This window comes from Cucurbita pepo, chromosome 19, assembly GCF_057944985.1.
Source record: "Cucurbita pepo subsp. pepo isolate OVF chromosome 19, ASM5794498v1, whole genome shotgun sequence".
NCBI lineage: Eukaryota > Viridiplantae > Streptophyta > Magnoliopsida > Cucurbitales > Cucurbitaceae > Cucurbita > Cucurbita pepo.
Genome location: NC_141816.1, coordinates 8,778,737 through 8,799,361, shown reverse-complemented (window position 1 = coordinate 8,799,361; position 20,625 = coordinate 8,778,737). Strand labels below are relative to the sequence as shown.

The 20,625-nt window shown below is 36.6% G+C and overlaps 1 protein-coding gene and 1 pseudogene across 1 annotated transcript; both read right to left on the bottom strand.

The window, feature by feature from the left end:
• Nucleotides 1–10,078: 10,078 nt before the first annotated feature.
• Nucleotides 10,079–13,006, bottom strand: LOC147786697 (beta-galactosidase 7-like; the record flags this gene model as incomplete). The annotated part of the gene is made up of 11 exons (XM_087120232.1): nucleotides 10,079–10,392; nucleotides 10,472–10,748; nucleotides 10,847–11,058; nucleotides 11,141–11,359; nucleotides 11,435–11,547; nucleotides 11,634–11,737; nucleotides 11,818–12,023; nucleotides 12,096–12,254; nucleotides 12,531–12,649; nucleotides 12,746–12,833; nucleotides 12,902–13,006. Coding segments are annotated over 11 exons (1,707 nt in total), but the record flags the coding sequence as incomplete, so codon positions are not given.
• A 140-nt stretch (nucleotides 13,007–13,146) lies between these two features.
• Nucleotides 13,147–16,307, bottom strand: LOC147786696 (beta-galactosidase 15-like; annotated as a pseudogene).
• Nucleotides 16,308–20,625: the final 4,318 nt, after the last annotated feature.

The following is a 20,625-nucleotide window of genomic DNA, read 5'->3' as shown; positions in this document are numbered from 1 at the left end:
AAGTCCCTACTTCCGTATCCGATGTGCGGTCCTTCTTAGGATTAGCAAATTACTATAGGCGGTTCGTCGAAGGGTTTTCACGACGAGCCGACCCCTTAACGGAGCTCCTGAAGAAAGACCACCCTTGGTCGTGGTCAGATAAATGCCAAATGGCCTTTGAAGATCTAAAGACAACCATGACGAGGGGTCCTGTCCTCGGGTTAGTAGATGTTACAAAGCCATTTGAAATAGAAACAGATGCTTCCAACTTTGCCCTAGGCGGTGTTCTTATTCAAGAAGGCCACCCCATCGCTTATGAAAGTCGAAAGCTCAATGATGCCGAACGGAGATACGCTATCTCCGGAAAAGAAATGCTGGCTGTAGTCCATTGCCTACGAGTCTGGAGACAGTATCTCTTGGGATCACAGTTCATAGTGAAGACGGATAACAGCGCCATCTGCCACTTCTTCGAGGTGGAACAAAGATGTATCAAGACTTGAAACAACACTTCTGGTGGCGAAGTATGAAAAAGGATACCGCGGAGTACTTGAGTAGGTGTTTGGTGTGCCAACAAGTAAAAGCCCCTAGGCAGAAAACCGCCGGGCTACTACAACCTCTAAGTATACCGGAATGGAAATGGGAAAACATTGCCATGGATTTCATAGTAGGCCTACCCAAAACATTAAAGGGCTATACGGTAATTTGGGTGGTCGTGGATCGTCTGACAAAGTTGGCTCACTTCCTACTGGGTAAGGCAACATATACAGTAGACAATTTGGCCCAACTATATGTTAAAGAAATTGTGAAGTTGCATGGAGTACCGGTGCCAATTGTGTCAGATCGGGACCTGCGTTTAACGTCGGCCTTTTGGCCCGGACTCCAAAAAGCGATGGGTACCCGCCTCGACTTTAGCACCGCTTTCCATCCACAAATGGATGGCCAAACAGAACGATTAAACCAAATTCTCCCCAGTATGGTGCGTCGGTGTACAGGGCGAATATATCATCCCCAGTTGGTCTCTCTGTCAAAGTTTTTCCAGACAGTCTAGATTTTGCGAAGGCAGGAGAAAGGAAGACATTCAAAGTTGTGGTGAAGGGCGAAGCTATGAGAGATGGAACTCGAATTCTATCAGCTTTACTTGAATGGAAGGACTGTAAACACGTAGTTATAAGCAATATCCTTATCTATAGGCAGTTATTAATGTAAGTTTTTACAACAAATATATTTTTTTATTTTTTATTTGTACACGGAATTCTCAAGTATATTGTATACATGAAATTATTTATATTCTAAGAAATAATAAATTTAAATTTGAAAGATTAAAAATTTATTAAATACTTAATAAATTTAGCTTTCTAGATTAATCGAATAATTATATGAAATCAACTATATAGATACGAAATTGTAGATTGGGGAAAGATATTTGTTTACACCTACTAATTGAGCTATAAGGTGACTGATATCATTCGAGGATTGTAGATCTACTAATTGAGCTATAAGGTGACTGATATCATTAGAGGATTGATATCTACATGGTACATGCATACTATATCAAGTATTAAGAAGTGGTAGTATCATTGATATTACTAGGATTCCAATTATTATGACAAGTCAATTTAATTTAGAGGTGGAACAACAATCTCATTTTCTTCGTTCATCCTTAAAAAAAGAAATAAGCAAAGTTCAAGCAGGTCAACCGATAGGGAGAGGGGCAACCTCGTCTTGCTTGCTTTTGGCGAAACTTAACACACTAGATAATCAACATTCTTTTATGGTAGTATACGACTTTTTAGGCCGACCACAATACAAGTCATGAGCGATAGTGAAGTCAAGCCGGATATAGGCTAGTAGCCCAACTAGCAATAGCAAACGACCTACTTATAGCCTCTTTTTCCCCTCACTCCCTATTCTCTCTTAAAGCTTTATAAGCTCAGAAAATGGAAATGATTCACGTTTTTCTCAGCTCAGCTCAAAAGGCAAGGCAAGGGAATGAATTCGAGAACTTGATTGACATTGAAAGATATGTGTACCAAACAAGCAATATGCCGATTGATGTACTAGCCAAGCCAGCTCGATCGGGATATTTGATTGGACAGAAGAACAACGGATTGAACATGACAGGACAATCGGGAAGGGAAGCTTGACATAGATATTGATTTGAACAAAGGAACTCAAATCAAACCGGTACCAGAAACCAAAGAAGAGATGGAATTCCAGATTGAACAGATGACCGACCTACAATAGGACGCAAATCAAATTCCTAATTCCATTCTCTAAGACGAACTAATGACTTATACAATTCATACAGGCATGCATGAAAGACGAGCGAAAAATGATGAATTTGCCTTCAAAAAAATGTCTCAGTCAACCACTTATGATGACATCGCCCTTACCTATCTGTGTTGGAGCCTCTCCTAGAATGATGTTCTTTCTTTGAAATTCCGGTTCTTTCTTTTTTTTATGTCCTCTTTCATTTTCTTATGAGATTACCTCATTCCCCTCTTTTTGTAGGTCAGGATCAACAGGATTGGTTGGTTGGCTGGAAGCTGACGGATCCGCTCGAAAGAAGAATGCAACGAATTGAATGATGAATGATCAGGAAGGGCTGGACCCCTCTTGGTTGACCGAGGGCTCTACTTCTCTTCCCGAGCTCATGGACTCTGTTAATGGAGGGTACTGAGCGAATCGACTGCAAAAAACAATCAAGCCCGAATTCCCCTAAATGGAAAGGAAGAATGTGGACAGATGGAACCAAAGAGGAGCTCTCCACAACAGGTAACATAAATGTGGACAGATGGAACCAAGAACCAAAGATGGAACCCAGATCTATGAAAGGTGAAACGTTGAAGGTCCACAACAGGTAACATAAATGAACAAGTTTATTTGTATTCAAGTGAGAGCCAGAGCTCGTATGGATACATTACTTCATTGTTCTATGTTCTATGAGGCCTTCCACTAAGCACATACTGATATGAACCACGACCAAAGAATTTCCATACCTCAAAGTCTAATTACAAGGACGAGAGCCAAGGAGTTACAATAAATCTTGTACTCTTATATTCAAGCTATGGTGAACTCATCAAAGAAAATCCTAGAAGACGTTGGAGACCTCACTTATATGTTGTGCAAAGTTGAGCTTCAAGAAAGAGATACATTAAATGCTTTAAGTGACATTCAATGAACTCAGCTCAATTTATAGAACTAGTATAAGGATGACTAATAAGCATATGTCCTTCCCCTTTTTCTTTCATTTGTATTATGCTGGAACCACGGAAGTCATTAGAATACCGATTCCTCTATTGAAAAGTGTTTCCTCCTATTTTCTTTCTTGTCTATCTTCGTTCATCTCTATCGGAGACCCGTATTCGTATTTGGTCCGATCCAAAATGATTATTTCATTCCTTGCACTATTTAATTATAATTTAAATATTTGTTTGTCATATTTAAGCTAATTTTTAATATAGGAGTTAAATTATATTGTAACTTACATAGTTACCACATTCCACCGTTAACTAGCCATTTTAATATGGAGGTTACGAGTCTTTCTCACTTACTAGCCAATTTAATTTGGGAGTTATGTGTCACATAGGTTACGTTGTAAAGGCTATATAAAGCCTTTCTTTTTTTTTTTTTTTCCTTTGAAGACCTCACATCTTGGAATTAAAAATGAATAGAGTTTCTATTTTTCTTAGATTTGTTGAGAGCTAAGATTTTCTTTGCAAATTTTTGTGTTTAGAACTTCATGCTAAAGTCATTGAAGTGGTATTGATCAATCCTCTTGTAGAGTGATTCAAATAACGAGTTTAGAACTGAGTTTTCTTTACTCTTGATCTTGATCATCAAGGTAATCCGTTCCCGACTTTCCCTTAGGCTCCAGATCGGATATATGTTTCCTTGCGCTTATCATTTTTTATTCTCATCTATATATATATATATATATATATATATATATATTCAGTTTGTGTAGCATGTTCATATTCTGTAAATAAAAAAATAATAATAAATAAATAATCTGTGGTTTAGTTCATGTGGTCATATTTTATAAAGTGTTAGATCTTAGATCTGGATCTTATCAACACTTTGTTCTTCTTTAAGATCTTCATCAACACTTTGTTCTTCTTTCAGATCTTCTAAATCAATTTTATTGTTGGTAAATTGATTGGATTTTGCCCATGGTTACACAGAAAAGAAAAAAAAATCTTATTAATGTTAAATGTTTTTTTTTTCCTCTTCATTATTATACGTAACTCTCATAGGCTAGTTCTAAATTAGTCTTTTTTTTTTTTTCATTTTCTTTTTTAATTTGTTTTTATTTGGATTGCTCTTTTAATTCTTTATGTGTGAGTGTGCTGTCTATTCACTTTGAATTGCACTTAGCTCTATAACATAGCTTGTCTCACATCCCATTTTTTTGGAGTGTGATTTGTGTGTGCTCAATTGTGAGGGTGAGTTTGTAAGGGAGTGATACATTGATTCGAGTGTTGAGTGCTAAACACAAGTGAACTACATTTATGAGTGAACACACGTGAGGGAGCGCTTGTGAGGTCCTTTTTTATTTCTTTTAACTTTCTTTTGTAGCATTGAAAATCCAGACGATAATCCTAACATTACTAATGCACGATTGAGAGAAGCACAACAACGAACCATGGAAAGACTAATTCGAGGAATAGAAGAGTTGACCGATCGAATAGGCAGATAGGAGATTCAGAATCAAGCTCGAGAGAGGACTCCACTACCTGCTCAATCTACCGATCAATATGAGGAAGGCAATTCTGATCAACACGAGGATAATCCACAGGTGGTTGGTCGTGGCTTGATGTGAGGGAGAGGTCGTGGAAGAAGGTATCATAATTTACCACAGCGAGTTCCTTATGACGATAGAATTGATCGTAACGTGGGGAGCATCAAATTAAAACTTCCCAAATTTTATGGCAAAACCAATCTAGAGGAGTACCTTGAATGGGAGAAAACGGTGGAGTCGGTGTTCAACTGTCATAAAAAGGTACTGTTATGCATTGCTCAATCATAAGAGATGGATACATTGATGGATCGACTTGATCTTGATGAGGACATGGAGGCTCTCATGACGCGGTGTCTTAATGGGTAAAACACAGAGATTACAAACAAAACTGATTTACAGCCTTATTCTGATATCGAGGAGTTGTTGCACATTGCAATTAAGATCGAGAGGCAAATCCAACGAAGGTCTCCACGGTATTCTTCTAAAATTTTTTCCCATTTTACTTCTACATGGAAAAAGGATAGTAAGAACATTGATTATAACATAGAAATCAAGAGGTTAATAAGAAGTCTCAAGCTAAATTTGAGAAAGGTGAGAGTTCTAGAACAAGGAAAGAAAAAGTTGAAAAGTTTGATGTTCGAAATAGGGATTTAAAGTGTTGGAGATGTCAAGGGGTAGGACACTATAGTAGAGATTGCCCAAATGCAAGAATTATGACCATCAAGGAGGGAGAAATTGTTACAAATGACGAGGCACATGACGACATAAATGAGGAAAACGATGAGAGTGAGGAGTTTAGTGAAGAGGACCCTTGTGATGTCCCACATTGGTTGGAGAGGAGAACAAATCATCATTTATAAGGGTGTGGAAACCTTCCCCTAGCAGATGCGTTTTAAAGTCTTGAGGGGAAGCCCAAACGGGAAAGCCCAAAGAGGACAATATTTGCTAGCGGTGGATCTAGGTCGTTACAAATTTGGTATTAGAGCAGTCAAGTTAGGTCTGTGACCTCGCTCGTCAAACACATGCCGCTCACGACCAAACGTTCTCACGTGATGGAAACATATAGACAAAAGTCAAGCTAGTATTTATAGAGTATACCATGACCTACTATGGCATTATAATCGCACATTACCTAGGAGATGTGCTACGAATGAATTGTAACATAGTCTTTTTCTGCTCTGGTAGATAATAACACCAGAGAGACGTGAACCATATGTAGGGCCTGAACCTAGAAGGGGAAGAAGAGAGGGCCTAAACCTATAAGGGGAAGAAGAGAGGATACGAATGAATTGTAACATAGTCCTTTTTCTGTTGTGGTAGATAATGACACCAAAGAGACGTGAACCATATGTAGGGCCTGGACATAGAAGGGGAAGAAGAGAAGAAGTTCAGGACACCTCGATTCCAACACCTGAAGTGGAACAACTTGAATTTCAAGAGGAGGTTGGGAATACGCCCCAAACTAGTGAGGGGGCCGTACCACAGCCATCAAGAACAAAAAGACGCCGAAAGAAGGCCAAGGCCCGAAGGCTGCTCGATACACCCCTACTGCTCCCTTCTCCGATGAGGTCTCATCGGGTCCAACTCCTTGTACAGCAGTCCTACTAAACCAGCCTACTACTCCCTTCTCCGAGGAGGTCCCATCGGGTCCAACAGTAGTCCCACTAAACCAGCCATTAGCCATGCCCACAACAGAGATGTTTCAGACGTTCATGATGACCTCGATAGAAAATCAGGCTCTGACGAACCAAATGATACAAACTATGATGGCTATGTTAAATAAAAGCCATGTTCCTTATTTAGTTAGGTTGTTTTGACTCTTAAAACTTCTGAATTCACGCCAATGGAAGAGCGTAATTCTAGCTGACATTTTTTGGCAACTTGGGAGAAGTCTTCGCCCACCTTTCTATTTTTGTGTAATTAGTTTTATTATTTTTGTAATTAGATTTGTTATTTAAACAATTCAACCGAAGAAAAATAAAACATCCAGTCTTCAGCGAATCTCTCTCCCTCTCTCCCTCTCTCCTTTTACTTCCGCTATTTTTTCTTTCGAAGAAACCTTCGGCCGATTTGTTATTTAAACAATTCAACTGAAGAAAAATAAAACATCGAGTCTTCAGCGAATCTCTCTCCCTCTCTCCCTCTCTCCCTCTCTCCCTCTCTCCCTCTCTCCCTCTCTCCTTTTACTTCCGCTATTTTTTCTTTCGAAGAAACCTTCGGCCAGTTTTTCGTCGACATTTTCCTCCGAATTGCCAGAGTCAACAGGCTAATCAGTCAATAGAGTAAGGGGTCAAAGATTCAGGAACTATGACTGTGGAGTCCCGCTACCTAAGAGATTTTCAGAGGCATAAACCGCCTTTTTTTGACGGAGGCAAGGTGGATCCCATCACCGCTGAGAATTGGCTAAAGGCCATAGAAACGACCTTCAATTTAATGAACTGCCCGCTAAAGTACAAGTCCATTGTGGGACGTATATGCTGAAAGAAGAGGCGCAATTCTGGTGGAAGGGTGTTCAGAAGACCATTATACCACAAGGAGAGTTTATTACCTGGTGCCAGTTTAAAGATGCCTATCTCCACAAATATTACCCAATCACTGCCAGAGTGAAAATGCAGACATCATTCCTCGAACTGAAACAGAGAGACAAGTTAGTGGAGGAATATGACTTAGAGTTCAATAGGCTGGCAAGGTTTTCTCCAGCCTATGTTAGTTCTGATGAGTTGAAGGCCGAACGATTTATTGCCGGCTTGCGGGAGGAACTAAAGGGGAATGTGGCATCCCAGTAATTCTTGGTCTATGCAAAATCCCTTCAAGTGGCGACTCTGCTCGATGCGTCTCGTACCGACAAGCTACAGTTGGGAATAGCACAATCATCCCACACTGCAGCCCAGGGAAAAGGGACAGACCGTAGCCACCCTAAAACTGGTAGACCGCCCCGTGGCCGCACTGATAAACGAAGAAGAGTCCCGGTACGAAACATGATCCTTTGTCCTAACTGTCGGCGTCCTCACACGGGGGAATGCAGGGCAGGAACAAACGCCTACTACAGATGCGGCTAGGTAGGGAACTTTGCAGTGGACTACCCTCAGAGGAACGATCAGCATATCAACCGACTTGCAGTACAGCATCAGAGAGGCCAGGGTGCTCAACATCAGTAGGGGCGAGTTGTAGCCCATGCAACAACAGCCAGAAAAGTTGACCAGCCTGATGCAGTTGTCACAGGTACGCTACTTGTATTTGACCATCTTGCTCTAGTATTGTTTGATTCGGGTTCAAAGCATTCGTTCGCATCTGAGGAGTTTGTAGAGCTAGCACACCTAGAGAAAGAACTTTTAGAGATTACCCTATCAGTGTCCACCCCTACTCACGAGCTGTTGTTAGCTACCCATAGGGTTAAGAGAGGTGGTATAACAATATAAGGACGTGTCATCGAAGCTACACTGATAGTGTTAAGCATGCAAGACTTAGATGTCATCTTGGGTATGGATTGGCTAGGTGAATATCGTGTTTTGATAGATTGCGAGACTCGAATAGTGACTCTCAGGCTCCCGTTAGGGGACAACTTTACCTACAAGGGAGCCACTTCCAAAGGAGCCCCAAGCGTCATAACATCATTAAGGGCTAAGAAGTTGATTCGTAGTGATGCAAGTGCATTTCTAGCCAGTGTGACCTTAGACAATAGTAACAAACAAATAACCTCATCGGTACAAATTGTTAGGGAGTTGGTAGATGTCTTTCTAGAGGATCGATTTAGAACCAGGAACTGTACCGATCTCCAAGGCACCTTACAGGATGGCACCTGCAGAACTCAGGGAATTGAAGGAATAGTTATAGGAGCTGTTGGATAACGGTTTCATCCGACCTAGTGTATCACCCTGGGGAGCCCCTATTCTGTTTGTCAAGAAGAAGGACGAGTCCATGCAGTTGTGTATTGATTATAGCGAACTAAACAAGGTCACCATAAAGAATAAGTACCCCCTCCTGAGAATTGACGACCTGTTTGATCAGCTACAGGGAGCAACAGTCTTCTCCAAAATTGACTTAAGGTCGGGGTATCATCAATTGAGGGTCAGAGAAGGGGATATACCCAAGACAGTCTTCAGAAGTCGTTATTATGAGTTTGTCGTTATGTCCTTTGTGATTCTAATCACCATTTAGCTTTAGTTATAAATACGTTTGGTTTATAGGTTAGAAAAAGTGGGATTATGATGGCCATTTTTAGTTTTATAAAAATTATAAATACGTTTTGTTTCTCATTCTAAAAGCAGAGGAGAAAGAGCCGAGAGAGAAAAGAGCAAGAGTTACCGAGTTAAAGAAAAGAGTTTTGAGAATTTCTTTGTCTCCTTGTCTCTCCCCTCCCCACACCTCCTTCACAGGTTCGTGAGAATTATTTAAACAAATTGGTTTCGTTTATTTTAGTTGGTATGAGAGTAAATTTTAATTTTTCAACATTCTGGCTTAAGGGATGAGTTGAGGGGTAAAGGTCATTTGTTTTGGTTGTTTGTTTTTGCAGTAAATGTGAGTTTCTAGCTTGAGGGATGAGTTTCTGGCTGATGAGTTGAGGGGTAAAAGTCATTTGTGTTTTTTTAAAGTCATTTGTGTTTTTTTGTGGCATAAGGCATAAGTTGAGAAGACATAATTCAAAGGAAGAGAGGTTAGTGGAGAGAAGTGAGGGAGGGTTTGTTTATTTATTTATTTATTATTTTTTTGTAACATAATTTTTTTTATAATTATTTATAATTGTTTATTTATTTATTTATTGCTATTACACCTTTGCAAGCCCTATCTAAATTTATAGTAGAGAGGAGGATAGGGAGAAATTTAAAATATATAAAAAAAGAAAACTAAAAAAAAAATATAAAAAATTAAAATTAAAATATATAAAAGAAAATAAAAAAAAATATAAAAAAGGAACTAAAAATAATAATATAAACTAAATTCAAAAAATAATAAAGTAATGAAAAAATATAAAACAAAAAAAATATATATATATGTATAAAAGAAACTATACAAAATATTAAGAGTAAAACTTGTAAGCCCAAATTGAAACGACAAACCCGTTTGTATACGCTAAAGTTCTTAATTGATTTTACATGTTTTGTTTGATTCGGGTCAACCCAAAGTTTTTAAATCGAATCGAGTCAATTCGGGTTCAGAAAACATTTTTTCTTCCCAAAATCTTCGTTGTTTTTTTGATGAAAACATTTTTTTTTTCCCAAATTCGACTCTTAAAAGAAGTAAAAGTTGGAGTAATCATTTGTTGTTTTGCTTAAAAATAGTGAGAGGAAGTGAGAGGGAGAAGAATGGATGATTCTTTGGGAAAGGGAAAGAAGCCAAGAAGAGTGATGGAAGGAATAAACTATGACCATTAAACATAGCAAATTTAAACAAGCCTAACGTCCTAAACCTAAAACAACAAGCCTAACGTCCTAAACCTAAAACAACAAAGAAAGTTGTATAAACAAGACGGAAAGTTGTATCAAATATGAAGAACACTAAAGGGAAAATGACATCAAATCTAAAAACCTAAAAACCTAAAAACCTAATAACCTAAAATACAAGATGTTCTAACAAGTAACTTGAATAGCGAGGCGATTACGTTTCTTGCAACCAGTTGATCCAAGATTCTTTTCCGAAACTTCAATGGAGCATTCCCTTTGTCCAACACATGCCTGCAATTTCAATCAAAATTCAAGCAAACTAAAAACCCAAAACCTAGAGTGTCCTCCATTTAACAAAAACGAGTTATACCTCCTCGATGACCGATAAGGCAGTGGAGGACTCGCAGGAACCCTTCTGGAAACTGTCACAAGTGCCATGGGGGTTCCCAAAGCTCACAAACTTGATATCAGAGATGGTTCGATCATGGCACGATAGCTCCAACGTGCTTCCTGCATAAGGCATTGCACATACATTTTTCACCCTCGTTGTTTGGATATCTATATCCAATGGCGTCCCACCAAACTCTTCGAATAAAATCAGTGTGTTCTCTCCTCCACAATTCAGGTAAGATCTTGGGATATGATACCTAAAAGTTAAAAAAAAAAACAAAACAATACTCTCACTTGAGAAGTTGTAGGATGTTGAAAAGAGAGTTCAAAATCCAAGAACTCCTCGAGAACATACCATCTTTGAGTAGGCTTTCCACAGTTAGTGGCACACTTGCCATCAGAGTAAGCCCCACGGAAGTCACAACTTGAAGAGCAGCCATTCTCAATTGAAAGATAACTTGGCCAATACCTTCCAATGCTTAGTCCATTAACCCAAGCATGACCCTTCCCCATGCCCATCAAATCCACTATCACGGCTTCACTTCCGCTTGGAGTTTGAAAAGTGGTCTGTACCAAACAACCAATCATGAATTTACGAACGTTTCATTATGCTAACAAGAACACTTCGAAACTAGAAGCAATTCAGTACCTTATACCAAACAAAATTCTGATTCAATGGGAGATTGCCATAATTCCAAGGTTCCATTAGTTGACAATTGGGATTGAAAAACTCCGACTTTTCACCATCCAAACCAACCTTGTAATACCACTCATTGCTTGACAAATTCCTTATTGTTTCTCCATCAGCAATCAATTCAACTGGGCCATGAACTCCTACCTCAGAATTCTCAAAGTGTGCTCCATAATTCTGTCCATCAATTCAAAATCTCAGGTTTGCATTAAAGGGTTTCAAAAGGGTAGTTTTCAAAGTTGGTGTACTTACGGCCAATCCAACTGTGGCACTTAGTAGAGAAATTTGGTTGAATCCATACAATAGATCGCTGATTCTCTTCTCAAATACGAAACTATATTTGTCCTTTTGAGCATGTTGTGATCCTGAAATTGAAATATGATGCAAGTTGTGATGTCATTTGATGAACATAAATGATGTAAGAGTAGTGAGTAGTAAGTGGTGAGTTTACCAATATGCCTCCCGTTCAAGAATGCATGAAGTATGTGGCCACTGGTCTTAACACGTAGAGTTACATTCTTGCCAAAAAGTGGATCAGATCCACTAAGATGGAAGCTGAAGGTAGTATTAGTCTAATCAGTATGATTAAGATTAATTAGGAGGGATTAGGGAAAGGATAAACAGAAAATATTTACCTGGTGATGTACCACAGGTAATCGCTAGAATCATTTGTGAGAACCTTTTGGTCAAGAAGGCGATTGGCAGTCATCGCACAATCAGCAACTTCACCTTCACGTGATACGAATTCTATTTTCTCGTCTCTCCATTGCCATTGCATCGGCTCTTTGAAGTTTCCCACCTGGCTTGAAACCTTCTCCCTTATTGTTGTTTGAGTGTTTACCTGATATTCATAGGAATGATATTAGAGATCATTAGAATGGTAGGGACGAATGTCAATGAATGAGATATTGACCTCAGCGGTGTTGTAAACTTCAGTTTTGCAGTCAGGAAGAATGCTGACTGACCAACCACGAACTTTGTAGGTTCTATTTCCATAGGTGATATCTCTGTCACCATTTTCTGCATTTCCAAAGAAGCAACTTGATTTCCCCTTATAGGTGTAACTTGTTGCCTGTTACAAATGTTTTTGGTGACTGTTAGGTTTGAGATGTCCATATAAGTTACGAGAATCCACCTCGAATGGAGGGAGAAATCTCCGTTTAAATGGAGAATAGGGTAGGGAGTTGGAAAGCTTCCCTATCTCGTATGTCCATTTAACGGGAACGCGCCTCAAATGGAGGGAGAAATCCTCGTTTAAATGGAGAATAGAGAAAGGAGTGGAAAAGCTTCTCCGTGTTGACTTTCGCTCACCAATGATACATAAAAAGATAGAGAGAAAGATACTTACGGTTGTCAAGTGACCGTATTCGGTGTGATTGACCTCACCATAAGTCAAAACTTCCTCCATAGACTTCACAATATCATGAAGTTGCTTCAAATGTCCCCATTTTGGCTGGGCTGTATTCCCTAATTAACCACAACTCATTATCACTAAACTCAACATACCAAATACCATACTCAAATCACGATCGGGATCAAAATCTAAACAAGTCGAGAATGTACCATATTCATCGAGAGGTGCATTGTAATCATACGATGTGGTGATATAAGGACCACCCGAGGTTCTACCAAAGTTCGTTCCACCATGATACTATAGAAGGAACAAAATATAAGAATTTGCAAAAGAAAAACTAGTTATAGGATAATAAGGTGCTATACCATGTAGTAATTTTGCAAGGTTCCACCATATTGGAAGAAACGTCCCACAGCAAATGCAAGATCCTCAGCTGTTCTCAAGGGATCTCTTGAACCCCAAGCCTTGAACCTAATTATTTTAGGTGTAAAAAAATCTTTATTTTCTTAAAATAAATAATTAAATAAAAAGAGCAAGATCCTCGGCTGTTCTCAAGGGATCTCTTGAACCCCAAGCCTTGAACCTAATTATTTTAGGCGTAAAAAAATCATTATTTTCTTAAAATAAATAATTAAATAAAAAGATTAATACCAGCCAGTCCAATTCTCCGTCCACATTTTGGGACTGTTTTTGCTGTTGGGTTTGAACTGATCACAGTAGAATCCATTGCAAGTGTTAATCTGTGAAAAAGAAACCAAAATAAAAAAAAAAAAAATTATATAATAAATAATTATAATTAAAAAGAATTATTAGAAAAAAAATAGTAAATTCGTACTATGGGTTGAGGAGCATCATCCTCTTGACACATGATCCAAGGAATGCTGAGGTTGTAAGAAAGTGCCAAATCAGCACACCACTTCACATATTCATTGCCAGCTTGTCCGTATGATCCTTTTATATTTCCGTACTCGTTTTCAATCTAATTTTTTATATATAAAAAAAAACATAATCAATATTATTTTTCTTTGTTCTTTGTTTAAAAAAAAAAACAGAAAATTAGTCAATGAAGAATAAAATAAAACCTGAGCAATAATGATGGGTCCTCCTTGTGATGCAAATAACTCATAATCCTTCATCATATTTATTATCAATGTGGAGAATTTTTCCATTTCATCCTAAATCACAATAAAAAATTATATATATTTAGTGATAATTAACAAAATTACCATCAAAACTAAATGTTAAATAATAATGAAAGTAATGATAATTAACAAAATTACCATGAAAACTTTATTCTTGGTCCTGAACTCAATGCCCGGAAGGTTATGCAACCAAACAGGAAATCCACTGCAAATAAAATAAAATTAATTAAAAAATAAACACAAAATAAAAATAAAAATGATAAAAAAAAATATATATATATATATATATATATACCCATAATTCCATTCAGCACAAACATATGGTCCAATTCTTAGAATAGCATACAACCCTTGTTCTTGAATTGTTCGAATAAATCTGACCAGATCATTATTTCCTGAAAAATCATACTTAAAAAAAGCCATAAAAAAAAACTTAGAAATATAATAATTTTACATAAAAAAAATAATAATATGGAAAGTTTAGAAATAACAAGGAAAGCTTACCAATAATAATTTTATTTAAAAAAAAAAGAATAATATGTGGAAATTACTTGGCCTTGTTGTGGCTCGTGGGCATTCCAAAACACATAGGTTTCAATTGTGTCAATGCCACCTTGTTTAGCCTTGTCTATCAAAAATGGTCACATCTACGTCCCAAAATAAACCAAAACTTATTAATTATTTATGAAATTTAAACGAGAATTTAATTAATTAAAATTATAAAAAAACAAGAAAATAATTATAAAAAAACAAAAAAACAAGAAAACCTCGGGAGTGCTGCGAGGATAATGAATTGAACCGGAGATGATAATTTTTCTTTGTCCATTAATCCTCAGAGCTCTTCCATCGTAAGAAACCAAAAGCTTCTCAGCGGAAGAAAACAAAGCTAATGCCAAAACTGCCAAACCCAAACAGTTTAACAAAACTAAACTTTCTCTATAACCCATTTTTTTTAATCTCAAATTTGCAAATTTGTTGCATTCATAAATGAGAGGTGATTTCTATTTATACCTGAAATTATTATTTTTTTTTTAATTTTAAATATATTTAGCTTTGGTTATCTAGATTATTTATTTGTTTATTAAAATTTTAATTTTGATATTATTTTAATTTTGTTATTTAGATTCATTTTTGGGTTAGATATTAATTTTTTTTTAATTTTAATTTTAATTTTAATTTTAATATGGTTTGGATTTTGTATTCTTATTTATCTATTATATTTTAATTTTAATATAGTATAGATTTTGTTGTTCAGATTTTTTTTAATATTATTTAGATTTTTTTTTAATATTATTTAGATTTTTTTCTGTTATTCAATTTTTTAGTTAGGGTTTACTTTTTATACGAAATTATTTATTTATTTTTTAATTTTAATTTTAATTTTAATTTGATTTAGATTTTGTTATTTAGATTTTTTAATTTATGATTTACTACGATTTTTTTTTAATTTTTAATTTTAATATGGTTGAGATGTTGTTATCTACCTCATTTATTTACTATTTACTCTATTTACTCTTGAATACGAAATTATTTATAATATTTATTTTAATTTTACGATTTACTCTTACATTCTTTTAATTTCACTTCATTATAATGATATTAAAATTTTATAGTTATTTTGTTATATTATTTTAAATAATGAAGGTACATTTTTTACCCAAAAATCAAATTATTTTTATACTTTCTCTCCTATATCTCTTATATCCTAAACTTCAACGGGTTATGTTAGTCCAATAACAATAACACATTTGATATGAATATAAATTTCAAGGAAAATTCTTTCATGGTTACAAATTTTTTTATTGTATTTTAAGATTTTTATTTACTTGTATATTTATCTAGTGGATAATTATCAAAATACATTAAGTTCGAATTTATTGATACAAAGTAGTTAATTTAATTTTGTAAAAAAATTGAATTTTACCAAAATTAGTGAATATATGAAATTTTTTATGTTATCAGAATTATTATCATTATTATTTTTCTAAAATTCATTAAAAAATTTATAAATTTTGAAGGGAAAAATTAGAGAGCTGGTTGTGAAAGTCCAGTAAGATCAAAATGGATTTGAACCGACAAGTTTATAAATAAAACTAATATACGATATATCATATATTTTTTAAAAATAATAAATTTATTAGATATAAAATTAATATTCAATATATCAATATCATACCTATACTTCATAATTAAACTTTTAATTTTAATCTATTTCATAAATTTGTATTTAATTAAATTTTGAGATACTAAAAATGTGAAGGATAAATAATTACTTAATATTCCATATAATACATCTTAACTAAAATAATATAATTTAAATTGCTAATAACATTAATATCATTAATTTCTTTATTAAACTACATGAAATTTAATTTAATTATAATGAATTGCGTCATAAAATTTAATAAGAATTTAGATTCAAAAGATACGATTTTTTCGGTGTCACATCACTTTGATGCTCCGATTCCATTTCTCGTTCTACGTCGCCATCGGAATCCTCACCACCACTACTGATCGACGAAAAATAAAGTCTTCCACAACTCCCAGTAAGATTCTCTTTCGTTCTTCCATTTGCTCTGCATGCAGAGATTTTCAAGGGCAGAATTTGGTAGCGATCAAAGACACTCATTAGGAATGATGTGGGATTTCTGACTGAAATAAAGCATTGGCTAGCGACACAATACCAAATAAAAGATTTGGGAGAGGCTTAGTTTGTTCTTGGAATCCAAACTGTTCGGAATTGCAAGAACAAAACACTAGCATTGTCTTAGGCATCGTATATCGACAAAATGTTGAGTTCGATATAAGATGCAGGACTCCAAGAAAGGATTATTACCTTTCAGGCATGGAGTTCATTTGTCGAAGGAACCAAGTCCTAAGACACCTCAAGAAATTCAGAATATGAGACATATTCCCTATGCATCAGCAATCGGTAGTCTGATGTATGCCATGTTGTGTACCCGACCCGACATATGCTATGCTGTGGGAATTGTCAGCAAATATCAGTCCAATCCGGGACATGCTTATTGGACTGCCGTTAAAAATATCCTCAAGTATCTTAGGAGAACGAGGGACTATATGCTAATATATGGCGCTAAGGATATGATCCTCACAGGGTACACTGACTCAGATTTTCAGACCGATATCGATTCTAGGAAATCGACATTGGGATCTGTTTTCACTTTGAACGGAGGAGCAATCATATGGAGAAGCATAAAGCAAGGTTGCATTGCTGATTCCATTTGTAAACAAAAATATATTCTGTTTTCAATAAAATTATTATTGATGTTTATTAAGTAAAAATTGTTATTGAATAAAGTAAATGTTATGATCATTAATCTAAATCCAATAAACTAAGAACACTCTGGCTATAGTATGATTAGTTGAACTACATGTAGAGACATAAGAGTAGATCAAGTTCAAGTATATAGTCAAAATGATCTATAGTACAGGAATATTATGGAGACACAATGGATGCGGCCCACTTTTGTATATGATATAAACAATGTGATCACTAAATTGTACATGTGGAGACATGTGAGTGGGGGCGTCTTGTGCAGTGAGTATTGCATAAGATTGGACCATGAAGAAAACCACTCTCACTTTATAATGTCGTTTACTGTTGAGACTGATTTTTTCATTTGATGACCTAGGTAACTCGATCTTAATCCTGAGCTAACTATGAACTCTTGTTTATTCGGAATTATTCTTAGATTTGCATGGGTGAGAGTGGCCCGAGTCCGCCGACTCAATAAGTCTTCCATTTCACGGGTAAGACTGGGTGGATAGCTTGGGATATAGAGTGTAAGATGGAATTCCCTCCTACCCGCTTTTAGGGATAGTAGAGAGGTTGTTCCCTTAAGTACTGACTCCAAGTCTCATTGGCCCAAAAGGGATTCGGTTTGGTGGTTGGACCACAAACCAATTGTTCATGAGAGGATCAGTGGGACTTAAGGAACAAAGGTAATTTTAGGGGTAAAGCAGTAAATTGACTCAGCTCTAGTTACGAACAACCTGTGAAGAATCGACTTACTAATCATGGTTATATCAAATGGACAGAAATGTATCTATAGTGAGGGGAGTGCAACTACTAGGCTATAGTGGAGTGTCCTAGTAGTTAACGAATATTGGTTAACAAGATTAATGAGTTTAGCCGGTTAATCTCCGATCGTTGGGGCCCATGATCTGTAGGTCCATTAGGTCCCTCTGTTAGCTCATATCGGACTAAATCTTAGAACAGTGTGACAAGTGAGTTCGAAGTGTTTGAATTCAAATTAGGGAATACACGCTAAATATATACGATATATTTAACCGCATTTTGTTTTAATTATGAATTAAACAACAAGAGAGAATTGGAGATATTTAAATAAGATTTAAATATTTTAATTATGAATAGGAATTCATAATCAATATGTGCAGGAATTGATTGGGATTGACATTTTATTTAATGTTAAATATTAATTAAATTGTTTAATTAATTATTTAATATTATTTTGATTTGAAATTAATAATTTAAATTAATTGTTGAATTAAAATAAAGAAGTCAAAATGTTGACTTCACCTAATAGAAAAATTCATGTTTGAGTTTGTGGAATATTGAGTGTCAATATATGGTTTAACCAAACTTGCATGTTTGCCACATAATCCCACAAATTTGAATGAAATTTTGAGTGTCAAAATTTGTTAATCTCAAATTTGTATAAACATGCAAATATGACTTTATAAATAGAGTGATCAAGGTACATGAAAAGTTTGCTGAAAAACTTTGAGAAAATCTCTCAAAACTCTCTCTTTACCGATACTAAATTCCTATCAAGTTTAGTCACTCACCGGATTCCACAATCCCGTTCTAAGGATGGAGAATAGTAGAGAAGACACTAGTGGTGGTTCGAAACCGGTTCATGAGGAAAAAGGAATTTGAACTACAAAAGGTTAGTATTCAAACTCATTCAGTTTTAATGCTTTAGAACATGCACTATAATTGATGTAGTTAGAGTGCCTAAGATCCAAATTGCTTCCGCATGTATTATAATAACACCATAAGAAGCTTCAGTAGGTAGCCACTCCCTCACAGAGAACCATATGTGAGACTTCCGCATCATACGGCTCCGTCCCGAGCTTCCTCGACCCTTGTCATTAGACCACTATTATGCATGTATTTTCAGCCTAGACTCTCGAATCTTTTGCTTCTCGGATAGTGGCGAACAATGCAGCTTGCGTTGCGGGATATGCCCGCTTCTCGCCCGAAAGAACCTCTCACTAGCTAGCCGGACTAGTGGGGCCCTATCTGGAGACATACTGAAAACCATGTCTTTCAAACGCAACGGTCGTCTTCCAAATCAAAAGAAAAATGGGCTCGTTGGGAAGAAAGATGGAGTGCGGCCTGTAGAGCACATGTAAGGCACAGTCGAGTTGATCACGCAGCAGATCTCTATCTCTCTCTAGATATCTAAAGATGGAGAGATGTGAAAGTAATAGCCTCATGTTATGGCCGCCCCCCGACTTACGACCTTTACGCTACTACTACTGTGATGTGAGCGGTTCAAATTGGTTTGATCTTTCCCAATTATCTTGGCCCAAACTTGTACGCAGCACGAAAAAGGAAAAGGAGGGCCCACCAGGTGAGTTCGCATGCAAACTCCCTGGGGCTGGCTTGGTCGGGTGTGTATGACATACAATATCGGACGCCACGGAAAAGGAGGGTCTGCATGATATCGTAGCGAACACAATATCGAAAGTACCCGTCCATACCATCAGTAGCATAACGGGGGAGTGCCACACGTACATAACACATAGCGTGCATGAGGTCCTTAAGGTTTACCTCCATGGCATTTTTTTTTTTTTTTTTTTTGTGCCTTTTTGAAACCCTTATCATTACACTACTTGTATCGGGCGGAAACCTTACGGCAAGCCTCTGGAGAGGGCAACCCTTGACGTGGGGACTCTCTCTTAAAGTCTTTGGCTTTACTCACTTAAGGCTTGCTTGGCCCATCAATTCCTGGTGGCAAAGTGGGCGGGGCAATTATATGCTAGGCGAGGAAAGCGCTTGAGGAGATATAAAGATTACGATCTCTTAGAGCTATTTTGTTCTTACTATATCTTAGAAAAGGGGGAGAAAAAACAAAAAGACTTGGAAAGCTGAGAGACTTTAGAGGCCTCTCTTCCCATATATCTGACTGACAAAGGGAAGAGAGCAACCATCTAATCCATTCCTTGCCTTGTTTAGCTTACGGGCTTGAAGAGGTTATTGTCTGTACCATTAGCATATGATTGTTGGCATATTAGACTACGGGCTATAACTAGCTTGAATGGATTGCTTGCCTTGAATAGCTTACTAATAGATACTAGTAGGAACTACAAACAGTTATCAAGACTAGATCAACTAGTTGTTCTATGCTTTCAGATCAAATCATTCATTGGTAGCCCAACAATGTGGACGAAGTTTCGATGCCACTAGCCATCTCATCTTGATATCCCTTAGGATCTCCAGAAAGAATGTTTTACAGTTTTGTGAGGCTAGTCAAACAACGGCAGATAATTCGAACATGAAAATCACATTGGCGCATTAGCGGCCGGGAAGAAAGTCACTTATAGTCCAAGCTTCAAACACATTAATAAGTTAATAAGGAAGAGCCCACACCTACTCAGGATATCTAGTCTCATAGGAGATGAGCATAGCTACTCGGAGTTACAAACCTGACTCAAATACTAGTTACTTAAGTAAGGTAGCTTGCTCTTAAAAGCAGGAACGAGACAACCCCGGGAACCTCCGACTGCACATGAGTTCCATAGCATTAGCTACCTAAACTCAACAGTCAAGAACAGCTACCATGTCTTGAATAGCTTACTACTAGCTACTTAGCTACTAGGCTCGGAAGCAAACTCACTGTTAACAAGAGGAAGGAGAAAGAACCAAACAAACACCTATTTACTGAGTGAAAGAAAAG